Genomic DNA, 17,441 nt, shown 5'->3' with positions numbered 1-17,441 from the left:
AATTTCCTCCGATTTTCACATTTACACTCCATTATACCTCCCCTAATAATAGTGAGGATGCTGAACTGACTTGGGATCCCCCACCATCATAAAGGCCTATCCGGGTTCCATGTTGTCTGACCAAAGGGCAAAGGCATTGCAATAAAGTCTTTAACTGCGCCTGTCGCACGTTCCCTTTGCATTCAACTAGTTCCCACACTATCTTGTAATGGAAGATTTCGTCGCTTAACAAAGGCCCCAAGACCCTCGGATCGTCATCGGTCCCTCTGGACAGCAGCGCATGTCGACCTTCTTCTTCCTCACTGCATGAGCTGTGGCTCGCAAAGAGAGGAGGAGCCGCGACCGGTGCATCGCTTATCGACTCCGCCAGATCATCTGAGGCTGCCCTACTACACCATGAAACAAAAAGGATGGTGCCTTCCACAGCCCGCTTTGTGCTGATAAAACAGTGCAGAGGAGTCGTCTAATGATTATTTATTTGGTCACCGTGGACCGAGCATTAAACGCAAGCATTTGGATCTAGCTGCATGCTATCTTAACACCAGGCGAATTGTGTTTTCGAGTTGCCCCGTGTGGATTTGACGTCTGTGTTCTGCTGGATGTTTAGGGGAAAAACAAGTGAAATAAACTGCCATCATTGTCCTACAAGATGGAGTGCTTGACCGAACTGGAGAAGTATACGAAGTAAGTACTTTACAGCTGCTGTGCTTTTGTTTTGGCACACAAAACATAACCAAAGAACACCTACATGCACTACAGATTTTAACCAGGTAGCCATTGAGCTATCTAGTTAGTCCTTTTGCTGCTAACTCGCTAACCCACCGTTTATAGTGACCCGTTTTCATGGTTTCAGAGCATAAACCACAAGTAAAAAATCTAAATTTCGGTTTGTAGAGAAACGTATATTTTAGATAACCTGTTAAGCTCCACAAATAGATTCGGTTATGATAAATAAACAATCATAGACGTTTCAAATGGTGGCCATAGCGACAGTTCACTCTGCAGTTAGCTAACGTTACCGAGCAGAGGAAACTACTAACGTTACATGCAGGAACCGATCAGTCAGTTGATTAAAATTATATTATGTGTTACTGCAAATTCACAGAATGTCTAAAATATTATTAGGCAATACTGTAATGCCAATGTACTTAGTATATCCTGGACACACAAGTGAAAACTGGCAGCGCGGCCTCCGTGTAGGCCTCATATCCACGAGGTAAATTTTTTAGCTCCCCGAGGTTCAGTGCCAGCGCGTTGACATTATGAACAAGGCAGTCTGTGTTGGAGTTACTGGTAACGAACTGAAGGCCGTGCTATTAGAGAATCAGAGTTGTTGACGCGGTTTTGTTATTGTCATCCACAGAAATAATTTAACTGAGACGTTTGTAGACAAAGTATTGCTATGTTGTGCAAACAAATGTCACCCACATGCGCGTGATGGCTCCTCTGCAGTATTTAAGCATTTGTCCACTTTGCCACAACATGTCGATTTTAAACATACTCTTTTATAACATGGTCACTGATCAAGCTATAATTATTGGACATAAAAAACTACATAATCCAGTGTTACTCATTTGTGTCAGAACCCCGAGCGTGCTTATTAATATTGTGCGTCCAGGGCACGCAGTTTACCTTTCACATTTGAGACAAAAGGCAGTTTGTCCTGCTGAGGCAGATAAATGCTCTTCCCTCCACTTCTGTCTGCTGCTACAACCAGCCAGATGACCATTTCAAACGTTTTTCGTTTCTAAAAGCATTGCCAATCTAAAAATATTATAGATTACAGCATACAATTTAAACAATGTCCTAAAATCAAACATAGAATTAATGAATATTACTATTCACTGCATAGCCCCAATAATATGCAAAATTATTACTATGACATGTAGACTGAATATGAAAAGTCATTTTGTAAATCCATAAATAACACACGAGTGTAATTTACCAGCCAGAAACATGGAACAAACCATGCCAAATATTGTTTTACTATTAGCCATATTAATATTTAAGACAAGTGACAGATGAATTTGCAGCAGAATGTTGTAACGATTGTTTGACAGCAAAATGAGAAGGTTCCCTTTTGAAATATTAATAATATTTATTTTACTCTCCTAAAGGAATAGTTCACCCCAAAATGAAAAGCCTGTCATCATTTACTCGCCCTCACCCTTCTGTTGAACACAAAAGATGATATTTTGAAGAATGTTGGTAACCAGACAGTTGACAGTAGCCATTGACTTGTCTACCGTCAACTGTCTGGTTACCAACATTCTTCAAAATATCATCTTTTTTGAACACAAACTCATACAGGTTTGGAACAACATCAGGGTGAGTAAATGATGACAGAATTTTCATGTTTAGGGGAACTAACCCTTTAATTATGCACAATTATATAGTTAGTCTGCATGAAATGGATGGATGTTATAGATATTACTTAGAATGAGTATAATGTAAGCCTATATTTCATTTGACATTTTTTGAACTTGCTGTAAAAAAATCATGTCTGGATCGTCTGGTGAAATAGACAGGCTTCTTTCTGGTATGCAAGACTCCGGTAATTTAGTGAACTTAAACCTGCCCCTGTAAGCTCATCTGCTTCCATTTTTTTTGTGCAATGACCATGTCTCAAAAACTCAAAAATCCTTTTCAAATATTCAGTTCCCCTCGGATGTACGTCGCAATATGATACAAAAGATCTGTCTCTACTTCCATTTCTAGAGGTTTCTAAACACAAACATACTCCCGCATATTATTTTATGAAGAAGGACCTTCATCCCGTCGCATCAGTCTCAGCCATGCGTTCGCCAATTCTTGTTGTGTCGGGTTTTTGTGAAAACTGAGGCAAGGATGTCGTTGTTTGGAATTAGACCGACTGGGTAATCTGCAGTAACACCGGCGAGAGGATTCGGCCATTAGTTTTGATTGCGTTGCGACAGGACCGGAAGTAGCGATACTCTGCTTCATTTACCGGATATAGGAAGTGTTATAAAGGTCTATTGAACCCATTATAATCAGCGATGCTGTCTACATGCGGCAACATGGCACAACAAATTCCTGACAGTACTTTTAAGTGCTCATGCTACTTTTGACACAAAGGACAAATAGATGGTCTTTCTGTGCCACTTCAGGTTTGTCAGCGTGAGCAACACAGAGATCTTTTTTTTGTGGCTTATGGTGCTTGATAACCCTTTTTAAAGGGGTCATGATCTGCGTTGTTTTAATGTTTTATGACATAATTTATAAATAAAAGGCATTTTTCCTACCCTGATTTTAGCCCTCTGGTTCGAACGCTCTGTTTTAAGGGACGTGTCCGCTGTGAGACTTCAACACCCGTTGCTGTGATTGGTTAACGTCTTTCCATTTGAAATAGCTTTATTACTATTTATTACTACTAAGTATTACTCTGCTTTAGCTCGATCTGTTACTTAGGCTACCTATTCTATTGCATGTCATGCGCAAATCCGTGGTACTTGCCTCCCTTGGACGTCATAGTTTTTGAAAAACCTGTCGTTTGCTGGGCCTGGTGACAATAAAAGCTTTTGTTGGACTAACAAGGAAGTTTTCCATTCTGAAACATACAGGATATTCTTATAGTGTGATTATATGTCAAAAGCCCAATGAAAATTGTATTTCTCTGTTCATGACCCCTTCAGCATCAAGCACGTGCCGCACTTAATTTTCTCATTCATGCCTGTTCTTTTCATAAAAACCGAAATGTGCTCATATATCTGCTTCCAAGAAGCTTGGTACATTATCTTGATATATAATAGGAGGACTATATTTGCAAACACTACATTAATATGTTTGATAGGCCTATTTAATTAAATTTTTTAAAAATCGATTCTTTTGTTTTTATGCATCAGTTCAGAATCGCTCACATCATCGTCGCAGTGCATTGTAAAAAAGATTATATTCCACGGCTGTACTCTATCTATTTCATTGCATCTTTAATATTGTTTTTACCTGGTGTCCTCGACCAGGTAAACCTTTTTTTTGTGATGCCTCAGTTGAGAGCCACTGGCCTAGAGAGCAAAAACAAAGTAACCTAATTATAAAATATAATTTAGCACTTATAGAAGACTATGTCTCCACTGATGTGTCTGTGGACATCCTCAAAAGTAGTTCCTTTTAACAATTAGATACCTGGAAGGTTAAAAGGACAGGTAGATAAGCATAGACAAATATGTTTAAATGCAAATATATTTGGATCTGGGAATCTGCATTGACTAAATTCTGGAATGCTGTCTTTTCTCATCTCAACAGGTGTGACATTTTGTCGGAGAGCATACTTCTCTGAGTTGGTTTGCCCCAGTGTTGCAGCTTCCTTCAAGCTGCTCAGCATCAGATCTGCCACAAAATGGATGCTCTGTTGAATCCCGATCTCAGGTAGGGTGTAGTATACCATTTGCTTAAACTGCAAGCAAATACAAAAAAGTTCACTTTTGGCTGTTATTAGAACCGAGGCTTTGCAGTAATCTTCAATTGTGCTTAGGTGAACGTAACTTGAATTGCAAAATTCAATGTCCAATTTCAATATATCTTTAGCTCCCTATGTCAACGGACCGTATGCAAGAATGTTAAGCCATGCATCCCTGCAATATTAATCCTGCTTCTCCAGTTCCAGGCTAAATTTGGTTTTGCACTATTGAGGGATTTTAGATAACTGAGTGCTTGCATATATTATATGTAGGCTTAAAAGATTTTAAAACCTTTTTGCATTTCACCTCGTACTCTCCCCCTTAGTTATTTTAAAACTGATTTTAGAGCACAATATAAAACATAACATCCCAAACTGTGTGGGCTGCATTATCCATATAAGTAATTGTGTTCAAACCTGTAAAGTTTTAACAAAGAGTCTGTGTTTAGATTAGACCGTTTTTTTTTTTTGTTACTCATTTGCTTGCCACGTTTATGTGCTGGGCTTGCTTGAACATGGCTGTATGCACTTTTAACAAACAGTGCAGCTCTTGCCTTTTGTGCAGTGTTCAGTATTTCAGCTTATGTATGAAATGGATTTCACATGCCTGATATTTCAGTTTATTTTATGCTACTAGTGTGAACTTAAGTGATGTTATTTAGCAATGTTGCATTAGAATGGCTAAAGTGGGTCGCACATGAAAATGCATTTCATTCTATTATACCTGATTCTTGATGGTGCCATTATTATTATTATTATAAAAAAAAAAAAAATGGGGTCATGGTAGATTAAAATATTGCTGACAGATATGACATCTGACAGATATGAATGGCATGAGAAGCCCCTCCCGTTACTACTATTATCATTGTGGGCTGACTCCATTATGAAGGTCAGATGAAGAAAATTAGTCTCAGAGGAACATGCAACCCAGTTGTTGCTTGGTAGCTTCATTTAGGTTTCATATTAGAACAAGCAAGCAGTATGCTTATTTGTTGTTGCAAGTGTGTCCGTTTTGTATGATATGAAGAGACTTTAAAAATAGGAAGAAAATATAAACCAGGCCTTTATTGTGTGTCATAGATCTTTTATAACTATTAGGCATTGGCATTTTGGTAAAAGAGTGATGTTATTTCACAGCAGGGTCTGATTGCATAAACTGCGAACTGCTTACTAGTTAGTCATCATATTTTTTTTCTTTAAGACTGTTCATAATGCTTTAAGTCAGTTACATAATGTAGATTGGTCAATTTGAAACCAATAAGTTAGGGATGGGCAACAGTGGTCGAGTAATCGAGTACTCGAACGTGACAGCGATCATCGATCATGAGAACGATGATCGCCCTGAAAAAAATATATTTGTCTCTTTTTTTATTGGTTATTGCATCGTTTTGCGGAGGTCTGATTGGTTAGCGTTTTACAGCACGCCTCCAGACCGCGGCGAAATAAAGGCGTGCACTGCAGTGATGTCTGGAATCATGAGATCATTAAATGGTTAGTGCAAGATGTGCAGCGCCAATCTGTCATAGCCTACATAGCATTATAATGAAAACACGATGGAAATTAGAATGCTGTAAATGATCTGTGCTTAGTTCCCCGTGTATCAGCTGATCCACAGAGAAACTAGCGAGAACACTCAGACTAGCGCGTGAAGTTCATGTGCGCATTCGCGTCCTTATCTGCAGATGCACGTTGTAAGATACTTTTATGTTGTCTATATCTGATTAATCTAATATAAGAAGCGTTTGGTTGAGCTTAATAAGCTAGAAAAGCGCTGCCGTTATACCGGCTGTTGTTCATTCTCTTCAGTTTCAGCTCAAACGCATATTTCATGCTCGACATTATGGTTTAGAGACGGTCATATTCTTTTCAGATAGGCTATTTCTTTCTCAGAATCATTGATATTAGTAATGGAGCACTGCTATACTGTTCTCGTATTTTTTAACAGTAGACCTAGTTTATTTAAAGTTGGTTTTTCGCTATGAGTTCGAAATGTCTGTAACGCTCGATCATGAATAATAAAATGAAGTGCATGATGTGCAGAGTCAATCTGTCAAAGCATTATAATGAGAACAGGATTTTAATAAAATGTTTCTGTGTGCTTTCGTTGTCCGTGTATCAGCGTTGTTAAGGGAAGAGCGCATTCAAAATGTTCCGTTTCAAACCCTTCGGCTGTAAAATCGAGCACGCTGAAGTTCACGTGCGCATTCACGTCCTTTTGTGTTGATTTATGTCGTTATAGGTTCATAATAATCTCATATTAATATTGATATAGGGTGCGTTTGGTTGAGTTTATTAACCAGCTAGCAAGCTCTGCAGGGTGGTGTTATTTCACAGTTTCAGCTCAAAGGCAATGCTCGATATTACTGACTTGGTTATTTGAGACGGTCATTTTATAAAGATGTTTCTTTTTCAAAGACATTTATGCATCATAATCTAGCAGTTATTTTTTGTTTTATATGTTCATGTTTTCATATACCCGTTTTCATGTCACGTTTGTATTTGTCAACAACCATTTTCATAACAGTATTTTCATTATCTCAATGACGGACATGCCCCGCCCCCTGCACATGCCCCGCCCCCAATTACTCGAGTACTCGTTTTTGAGACCTATCGATGATCGAAATGAGAAATTGACAAAAATGCCCATCCCTACAATAAGTAAGACTGATTGCCCCTTGACTAATGGCTAGTTGGTCATACTAGTACTTGAAGTGTTAGGTCACCCAAAAATGAAAATTCTCTCATGTCGTTCCAAACCCGTAAGACTTTCGTTCATCTTCGGAAAATAAATCTATATCAATTATATGTGAAATAAAAGCCTAAATTAAATCTGTTCATCATATAAAGTAATCGAGTCTCTTCAGAAAATTTGGAATAAACCGCTCCATTAATATGGATTAGTTTTACGATCTCTTCATTAACTTTTTAAAGTGTCAGTTGCGTAGCTTTCTATGGAGTGATAGAAAGCGCTCAGATTTCATTAAAAAGATCTTCATTTGTGTTCCAAAGATGAACGATAGTCTTGTGGGTTTGGAAAGCACATGAGGGTGAGTAATTAATGACAGAATTTTCATTTTGGGGTGAACTATCCCTTTAAGACACAGTCTTAACATAATATCTATGGTTATGCTACAGGCAGCAGGTTTTTAATTTTCTTTGTAATGAGATTTTAAATTGACTGGACTAATGTTCTGTTTTCTTTGTTTCATGCTGTTCCTTCGTGAAAGCAGAGAAGATGTAAAAGATTGTTCGGTAGGTCTTTACGTTTAGATATCTTTTAATTTCAGTTCAATGTACATACTCACAACATGGTTATAAAATGCTCATTTGTATTGTTTATTTTTTTATATCACTAGATCAAGGTTGAAAGCCTCCCGAAGCAAGTCATTTTCAAGGGCCTTGCACCCAGGGTTGTATTGACAAACCATCTCCTGACTAAAGGAACCAAGGCGAAGGTAAACCTTGAGGAACAGGGTCGACAGAAGGTCTCCTTTAGCTTTACACAGATAAAGAAACCACGTCAAAATGTATTTTTAGCCCCACCAAGCCCAGAGAAATCTGCAAGTGAACATAGTTCTCCACTGCAAGCTGGAGCTGTGCCTACTTCAGATCTAGCAGGACAGACTGATGAAACCAAGAATGTGGACACAAATACTCCAGCAGTGGCGGAGACCCAGACTGCACCCGCTCCAGTATCCTTCCCTCTTAAATCAAAACATGTTCCTGGAAAGATGCATTTTAAGAAACAGTTTCTCAGCGTCACTGTTGTTGAGGATAACTCCATTGTCAGCATTGCCTCGGCAGAGATTTCAGAGCCAGTAGTCCCACCTGAGTCAGACAAAATTAGATCTTCAGCCAATGTTGAAACTGAAACCTTGGTGCAACACTCTCAAAAGAACTCTGTCATTGATAGTTCCTCTGAAAATGTTATCAAAGAGGAAAACCCTCAGGAGAAATTAGACTCATGCCTTAAAGGTCCTGTTTCTTCCCATATTGGGAAGGGAGATATGGATTCTTCTATTGTTTCTGAGCATGAGGAAAACAGAAAATCCCAGCCCCGATCAGACAGCACACTTCCAGGTTCAGAGTCTGATGGGGATTCAATTCGGACATCGTCTAGCCAGAAATCTAGAGACCACAGGAATCAAATAAAATCTGAATCCCAGAGAAATGAAGCAAAAAAATCCTCTAATTCCAAAACAGAGGAATCAGAAAAACCAAGGCCTGATAGGAAAGAAGATGAAAAGGGGTCGAGTCGGTCAAAGTCTGAGCGTGACTCCAGGCACACGTCTTCAAGATCTTCTCGTTCTGACAGAGACAGAAGAAGGACCAGAAGTCGTTCACGGTCTAGATCTCGAGGCTGTCGAACTAGTTCTTATTCCAGATCTGAAAGGTCAAGGAGTGAGAGACAGTCAAGGTCACATTACCATGATTCTGAGCGGAGGTTTAATAGAAGTTCTCCTCATCGTGAAAGGAGAAACTCGCGTTCTCGAACTGATGGCAGGTGTCGTGACAGCTCTGACTCAGAGGATGACCACCGGCGGACAAGGACTCGAGGGAGTGACTCAAGCCGATCCTCTACATACTCTAGCTCGCAAAAAGAATCAAAATCATCCACTCACTCCAGATCCCGCAGGGACTCAAAACCCACAGATTGTTCTCGATCATCTGAGTCAGACAAAAGAACACAGCATTCAAAATCAGAACGATCTAATTTAAAAACTGGTGAATCTGAGTCCAATAGAAAGAGCTCTCCTGAGGCAGAAGCAGTTCACAGGAAATCCAGTGCCCACTCAAAATTGGAAATTAATGCTAAAACCTCAAATTCCAGCCGAGCTACCTCATCAAGAACATCTGAGAAAAAGGTCCATAAAAACAGCTCTGACTCTGATGAGGAGCACAGGAAAAAACACCAGTCACAAGGATCAGACAGGTCATCTGGGTCTCGCACTTCATCATCCAAAAAAACTGATTCAACAGATCACAAGACTTTAAATAATGTTACTGGAACAGAGAGACAATCAACAGACAGATTAAGTAATAACACAAAGCAGCCAGAGTTAGTCCCCAGTCCAGTTACTCCTCAAAAGGAATGCAGCAAAATTGATGACAACTGTACTCTGCCTAAATCTAATTGCAGTTCTCAACAGATGCATGAAGCTACACACAAAATTAATTTGTTAGAAACAAATCCACAAACTGAGCATCAACCTCCAAACCAAGATCTTAGTAGTCTGGAAAAGTGCACAAATGTTCCTGAGAGTCACAAGACAACGGAAAGTTTTGAATCCTCTTCCACAACAAGTAGAAGCCTTGAAGTTAGAAGTTCCACTGAGGCTGATAAACCTGGAATGAAAGATGAGATTCCAATCCAAAGCGAAGTTCTGACAGAAGGACCGGCTGAGTCATTTTGTGTAGGCCACTCTCCCAGTAAGGATTCAGTAGGATCAATGGCAGACCCTCTTTCTCTTTCTGTGAAAGAATTACCAGCTGGAGGATGCTTGAAATTAAACACTAAACCGGATGGGCCATCGCTAACCATTAGTCAAATCAGTATGCCCGTCACACCGAGTGCGGAACTTTGTGAAAAAGATTCTGAGCTGTATAGTGAGGATTCTGAACAACCTGGTGGGAAAAAGGATGGTAGTGCTAAAAAATCCAGATGGGACATTGTTGGTCAAGTCACTTCAGAATATCAAAGCCCTACGAAAATAGTGAATCCAGATGTGAAAAGGGTCATTTTAGTAAAACAAATAGATTTCAACAATGATACTACCCCTGATGAATCTTGTACACAGAAACAGGACTCTGAATTACCATCTGAGAAATCTGTAGAAGGACAGATACTAGATGAAAAAATAATTTCCCACCCTTCTGACCTTGGAAACCAACGTACCCATGGTGAACTAGTAAATCAGACTGTTGAAATTCCTCAGTCAACAAGTGCTGCGGTTGTTCGTGATCTTCCCCTTAATTGCCGTTCCTCTAGTAAAGATAAAAACCATGTAGACAAACCTAAGCCTGAAACTCAAAACCCTGATTCCTTAAACCATGATGGTAAATGCCACAGTGAGGACAGTGAGAGTGAAGAATCGGACTCTGATTCAGATGATGAGCGGGTCTCCTTAAAGCGGTTGCACTCTGTGGTGGTTGTGCCAAAAAATTCAACCATTGCTCTTGAGACAAATGATTTGACTCAACCGTCTCCCGGGTCCTCAGTGTTTTCTGGCCAGCAACTGACTGATACACATGGAAGCATTAATAGGGAATTTGTTTATGGCTTTAACAATCAGTCAAAGCTTGAGGAATCATCAGCTGCACTTTTTAAGGCCGGTGCACAAGCTGCATTTCCAGATGTTAAAGGTGTCTCCTACCAATCGCAGAGCAACATGGTTGACAGCACCAGCCATTTGGAGGCTACCAGTGCTCATGTGGACAAGAGCTGGAGTGCCCAAGAAAAACCAAATGTCTGTGCCCAGATAAGCCAAGTCTCTATTCAGCCTGGCAGGCGACCCGAATCTGATCACCATCAGTACCATGATAGACCAGATAGCTGGAATGGAAGGAAGGGTGGAAAGCAGCAATATGGGGACTCAAATGACTTCAGCGGTGGGAAGGGTTATTGCTTGGCCTGGGACATAAACCAGTCAGAACTGCCCAGCAGTACATTTCAGCAACCGGACAGCAGTCATGGCACCGAACGCCCGTCTCAGCCAGGAATTGCTCTGTTTGATAACGTTCACAGACAAGATCCATGGGCTCAGTCTGCCATCTCTGAAACGAGCAGACCAGTCATCACACATGTGCCTTTTCAGTATCACAATTCAGTTAACCAGATCCATCCAGACTCTCTGACCAATGACCATGATTACGATAGCGAGAGAAGGGTAGTAGGGATCAAACAAGGTTCTATCCTGTCTGCTGATCTCCCAGGATCATCCCCATTTGTTCAAGCCCATGAAATAAGTAGCAATTGCATCTTCACCACAGAAAGTCAGAACATCTCAGAATCCCCTAGAATAGACAACCAAAAGCCTCATCGAGGAAGGGGCCCACCTAAGAAGAGACGTCAAGATTTTGAATCTGAATCGGATAATGAGGCAGAGGCCGGTCTGACCAGTAAGAGGGATAGTTTGGATGAGAACTCAAGGGTTGTGAAAGATAGTAAGGAATCTTTCCATCAAATTCAAGAGGTGCAGCGCCCAACGCTCAGTCTAAAAGAATTTGTGGATCCATCTGTGTGGAGGGAAAAGGCAAAGCAGAAAAAAATGCCACCCTACTTTGACCTCATCGAAGACAATTTGTATCTGACAGAACGGTGAGTGTCTATCTTTCCTTTTTACACAATTTCTGTTCCCAGCAAACAAATTCATGTTCTTTGTGTTGGTTGCGCCGTTCTCTACTGTTTTAGAATTTCGAAATGTTTGTCCATTTTAATTTGAACTTTCTTAAAGCTCATAAAATCTGGTCTTTGTCCAAGCAGCAAGAAGAATAAGTCTCATCGTGACATCAAGCGTATGCAGTGTGAGTGTGCCATCCTCTCAAGAGAAGAGCGAGGCCGCGGGATAATGGCATGTGGGGAAGATTGCCTCAATCGCTTGCTGATGATTGAGTGGTAGATATCCTGCTACTACATCATAATAGTTGCTTTATAGCAGAGAGAACATGTAGAGAGAGATTGTAATTAATATATTGTGTTTGTTACTGGCTGATTTTCTATGAATGGCAGATTGCAGTTGTTGAGACTGGAACCTTCAAATTTGACTTGATCTAATTTGCAGTAAGAGCATGGAAGGCAAAATGATTATATATATTTTTCCTTTTTCTTGTTCTTTCAAGCTCATCCCGGTGTTTAAATGGAGTATACTGCTCCAACCGGCGCTTCCAAATGAAACAGCATGCGGACTTTGAGGTAATTTTGACAGAGAGCAAAGGTTGGGGCTTACGAGCAGCCAAAGACCTACCGCCGTAAGTACAATTTGCTTCAGTTAACAGATGCTTATATACGCTCTTAGTCTTTTATGCAAGTTGCCTATTTCTATATATACATCTTTTTTTGCAGGAACACCTTTGTTTTAGAATACTGCGGAGAAGTTTTGGATCACCGGGAATTTAAAGCACGGGTGAAAGAGTACGCTCGAAACAAGAACATTCACTATTATTTCATGGCTTTGAAAAATAATGAGGTAAGTTAGTGTCATTGGTGCAAAAAATGAGATTCTCTTCTGGAAGAATTGGTGTACTTTCATGAATTGAAAAAGATGAGCATATATCTCCATTATGTCTGCAGATAATTGATGCTACTTTAAAAGGAAACTGTTCCCGTTTCATGAATCATAGCTGTGAACCCAATTGTGAAACTCAGAAAGTAAGTGTACTTGATTTTACATTGTGGTAGAATAGAAGCAGGATGCCAATAGAAAATGTAAATGTCATTGTTTGTGTGATGCTGTCAAGGAGTGTGTCAGAATTGCCAGCTCTTCTGGATTGCAAATGATTAGTCAAATATGAAAGACAACTACTTGATTACTTGTGGAGTAAATGGTTCTTCAGCCATATTTGTTCTATAACCTGATATTTGTTTCATATATCCACATTTTTCTAAGAAATGCATCTGTTTGCACATTTCTACACAATTTTTGCCCTTGTAGAAGTAGAGCCTTTGATTTCCATGTAAAATCTTTGTTTTGCATTTCTAATCCATTGCACCCTTTGCAGTGGACTGTGAATGGCCAGGTCCGTGTTGGCTTCTTCACCACCAAAGCTGTGACAGCTGGAACAGAGCTCACTTTCGATTACCAGTTCCAAAGATATGGGTAAAAGATCCAATCGTTTATATCACATACAGCCTTACTGTTCTTGAAATGAAGCTCAACATAAATGTTGATCTTAATGTCACATTTTCCTTCTTCTGTCCACCAGTAAAGAGGCTCAGAAGTGTTTCTGTGGAGCTCCTAGCTGTCGGGGTTTAATTGGTGGAGAGACTCGGGTCAGTGTCCGAGCAGCAGGTGGGAAGAAACAGAGGGAACGCTCTCGGAAGAAAGACACTGACAGTGCACTTACCACGGTGAGGAAGAGAGCTTAATTATTGTGTTTCATTCAGCTTTTGGAAATAACATGAGAAAGACAGAATGAACCCATGCAGTGACTGAGTCCATGACCTGATATAATCTGTTATTTATTCAGACAAATAGTTTTTTATTCACAACATTTGTGCTTGAAGAATTATGTGCTAAAGCTAGACACAAATAACACATGGCATGCCAGATTTTCAAATCGTTGTAGCAAAGTGTTATCTTAAAAACCAGCAGTGCCAGAGCAATGATCTTGTGGTTGAATTGGGTCAGCTTTGTTCTTGCTTGCATGTTAATTGCTCTGAGACTTGCAGAGCCTGTTTCCCGTCTACAAATAACATGTCTAATATATTCTGCATGCATTCAAGCTAATTGCATTGTGATGTTTTTATAGCTTGTTTGCACTTTAGCACTCTTCATATCGGTCATAAAATGTAGAAACATCCTCCTGTTTCATTAAATGAAATTACTTAAAATTGGAAGCTTTTGCCATGGTCACAGTTTGATCGAGGACAATATAGATTTCTCCTGTGACTCTGCTGGTGTCTAAACTGGCTGATGATGTTCTGCAGTTGGATGAGGAGCTGGAGGCTCTGCAGGAGAATGGAGAAGGCTTATGTGGAGAGAAAGATGTGATCGCACTCTGCAGACTCATGGTGCGAGTGGAGACGATGGAGCAGCGACTCACCTGCCTTAAACTCATCCAGGTAAACTGCAACAATGTCACATTGAGATGAATTTGATTTATTAGATTGCACAGCATTGCAGTGTTTGAGGACATACTGCTGCATGTTTTTGGTGTGGCGTCAAGCATTTAAAAATGATTGAAAACTTACTGAGTTGTTTGCATGCCTGTGCAGAATACCCAGAATCCCTTGTGCCTGAAGCAGTTTTTGGATCACCATGGCCTCTCGCTGCTGTGGATATTTATGGTTGAACTTTCTGAGGCTAAGAGCAACTCTGTAAACAACATTAAACTACAGCTGGAGGTAAAATTTCAACACACATATTCAGGGGAAATCTATTTCTGCTTTTTTTCCAGAAATTCCTAGTGGCCTGATATTTTAGTAAATGTAGCTTAATTATGATAAGGCAATATGTAGTTTTAAACTCCTACACAGGAATTTAAGGTGCAGTCTCTTGATGCTTTTTTGTTGTTGTTGCAAAATTCTTAGATAATGAAGGCTCTGGCAGTGCTTCCCATCTCAACGAAGAACATGCTGGAGGAGAGCCGAGTGCTGCAGTTTATCCAGCGCTGGGCTCAAAGCCGGCCACTCAGCCAACCGGCCGAACAAGATGGCTACTCCAGTGAGAGCACCTCCCGTGCCCAAACGCCCCTCAACACGCCTGATGGCCAAACTGCCAAACTGACCACTGAGCTGGATGGGGACACTCCCAAGCGAGCAGTCTATCGTAGGTTGAAGATCATCAGTGAGAACAGTCTGGACAGCGCACTGTCCGATGCTAGTAAAGCTTCAGATGGAAAAGAAGAGGAGGATGAGGAAGAGGAAGAGATGGAGGAAGAGCCTTCACAGTTGGAAGCCACAGTTGAAAGGGAAGTGAAAGTAGAAAGCATTGAAGCACCTTCTGAGAATCAAGCTGAGCTTGAGGCCGGATTGAAACAAGAACCCCCTGAAACTGTAGAAATAACACTTTCAATTCCAGAAGCCATTGGCAATGAGGGAGAGACACTAGAAATGCAAGAACCTGAAGAAAACCTCCCCTCTAAGCCTGAAGAAAACCTCCTCTCTAAGCCTGAAGAAAACCTCCTCTCTAAGCCTGAAGAAAACCTCCTCTCTAAGCCTGAAGAAAAAGTCCTCTGTAAGCCTGAAGAACAACTCCTTAGTAAGCCTGAAGAACAACTAGAGGATGAGAAGATGGTGGAAGAGAACAAGAGTGAGGAGCCATCAGAGATCCAGATGGTGGAAGAGAACAAGAGTGAGGAGCCATCAGAGATCCAGATGGTGGAAGAGAACAAGAGTGAGGAGCCATCAGAGATCCAGACAGAGTCAGCGACAGTTGAAGATGTCCCTTCAGTCACAGACACCACATCTGCAGAAGATGTTCGTAACGATGTAGTTGCTGATGTGGAAACTCCTATCACTGAGACCCAGGTGGAGAATGCATCTTCTGAACAGTGCAGCTCTGAAGGGAATGAAAGTCACAGCACTGCAGAAATCACACCCACGCAACCATCAGAGGTTATAATGGAGAGTGTAACCTCTGAATCTGCAGCTGTTGCCATAGAGAGCACACCTACAGAATCTGTCTCTGTGGAGACCATTCCTCCTGGTTCTATCGCTGTTTCTACTGAAAAAACACCATCGGAGGCTGTCGTAGCCACTGAGTCTGCTGATGCATCGGCCCTGGCTATTGTGGCTGTTCCAGCTGAGGGCGCTGCAGTGGGGACGCCCTCTCAAGATGAGGAGGAAGGCGTTTCTGATGTCGAAAGCGAACGCAGTCAGGAGCCACAAGTTCGGGCTTCTGATATCAGTGACATGGCCGCCCGGCTGCTGGACAGTTGGAAAGACTTAAAGGCAAGTCTAAGATTTGTTAAAAGCAGGGATGCACAGATAAAAAAAAAATTAGAGGACAAGTACAAATACTGATTCTTTATGATTCTCACTGATACCTGTATTTTTAGTAATGCTGTAATTTTTAAATACAGTACAGTGGGACTGATCATTTGAGGTAGCATGTTTAACCAAAGGCCAGCTACACACTGCAAGCGTGGCGTGAGCGTGTCAGCTGCGTGGCGTGGCGTGTCCGTTTTTATTTCGGCTCCCATGTTAACAGGTTAGAGCTTGACAGGGGTGGCTCGAAAACTTGTGCATGCTAAAAATAGAACCGACGCCTATTTTTCACGTGACACGCAAGCGTGTTGGAAGCGTTTCCAGGCAAAATTGAATAGGAAAAGATGTTTATATATCATTTTGACACGACTACATATTAATAAATGACATTTTGATGTTTGAAAGTCTCTAGGTTTTGACAAATGCAGATATCGTTTTAATTTAAAAATAACAATAATAATAATTCTAGATTTTCAAATATTGCACCTGTCAATACAGAACAAAATATTCTGTAGCCTATTTTGCCGTCAATACTGCCGACGTTGTCTTTGCTGTATCAGTAGGCTAAATATTTATGTTTAACATGAAGTATAGGCCTTCCACTACGTCACCTAGTAGCAGCAGCACCACGGCATACACTTTTCTGGTGTGTAAAGACATAGAAAACGCCATGCAGCTGACACGCAACAGACACGCCACACTCACACCTCGCATCCAGTATGTAGCCGGCCTAAAGCCGATACTAGTTAAGCCCAGAGTATACTTTTAAAAACATTTTTGTGTGAATGCTAGGTTATGAGCACAGTGCGTTTGACTTAAATTTCATTAGCATAGTAAGTGCGTACTGTGCGCACACAGCCTGAATTATTATTTTTTTTTTAATTCTGTATGCTAAGGTTGCACCTGCTCATTGAATTATTTTCCATTAATTAGTTGTTCTACGGTAGTAGTGTTGACAAAAATATTGATATTTCAATATGTATCTACTTACATTTCTGACATTTTTCAATATCGATACACCGTTACCAGCTGCGTTTTCAGTAGCTCTCTTCTTTCTGACAGCGAATTGACATTGAATTGAGGCTCCAGTTGAAAAGTGCTTTTATTACACATCATTTTAGTCATTGTCGCAAATTTTGCGATCACACCAAAATCTCGCGCACCACTGATCTATATAAGTGGTGCTCTCATAAAGTATAAGTGGCTTCTTTTTCATGGCTTATTGCTCTTAAAATACATACAAAATTATGTCAAAATGCCCATCTTGACGAATATTCAGGTAAAAATACAATCAGTTTTGGAATGTAAATAGCTATAAACTAGAAACCTTATGTTGTGTAGCAGTATATTGGATCCGTGCATAAGCTCTTAAAGTGA

The 17,441-nt window shown here is 40.5% G+C and overlaps 1 protein-coding gene across 1 annotated transcript in view; it reads left to right on the top strand.

Moving 5' to 3' along the window:
• Positions 1 to 135: 135 nt before the first annotated feature.
• The window catches only part of setd2 (SET domain containing 2, histone lysine methyltransferase), a 35,724-nt gene continuing 18,418 nt past the window's right edge, over positions 136 to 17,441 (top strand). The window contains exons 1-13 of the mRNA XM_079836713.1: positions 136 to 684; positions 4,264 to 4,386; positions 7,648 to 7,669; positions 7,774 to 11,735; positions 11,901 to 12,032; positions 12,257 to 12,385; positions 12,480 to 12,603; positions 12,708 to 12,785; positions 13,136 to 13,233; positions 13,340 to 13,484; positions 14,064 to 14,198; positions 14,352 to 14,480; positions 14,667 to 16,028. Coding sequence (XP_079692839.1) covers positions 4,358 to 4,386; positions 7,648 to 7,669; positions 7,774 to 11,735; positions 11,901 to 12,032; positions 12,257 to 12,385; positions 12,480 to 12,603; positions 12,708 to 12,785; positions 13,136 to 13,233; positions 13,340 to 13,484; positions 14,064 to 14,198; positions 14,352 to 14,480; positions 14,667 to 16,028 — 6,345 coding nt within the window. The 5' untranslated portion in view covers positions 136 to 684; positions 4,264 to 4,357. The remainder of the gene's footprint in view (positions 685 to 4,263; positions 4,387 to 7,647; positions 7,670 to 7,773; positions 11,736 to 11,900; positions 12,033 to 12,256; positions 12,386 to 12,479; positions 12,604 to 12,707; positions 12,786 to 13,135; positions 13,234 to 13,339; positions 13,485 to 14,063; positions 14,199 to 14,351; positions 14,481 to 14,666; positions 16,029 to 17,441) is intronic.

The sequence above is a fragment of the Gobio gobio genome (genome assembly GCF_949357685.1).
Source record: "Gobio gobio genome assembly, chromosome: 15".
In the NCBI taxonomy this organism is placed as follows: domain Eukaryota; kingdom Metazoa; phylum Chordata; class Actinopteri; order Cypriniformes; family Gobionidae; genus Gobio; species Gobio gobio.
This window is presented reverse-complemented; position numbering and strand designations above follow the sequence as displayed.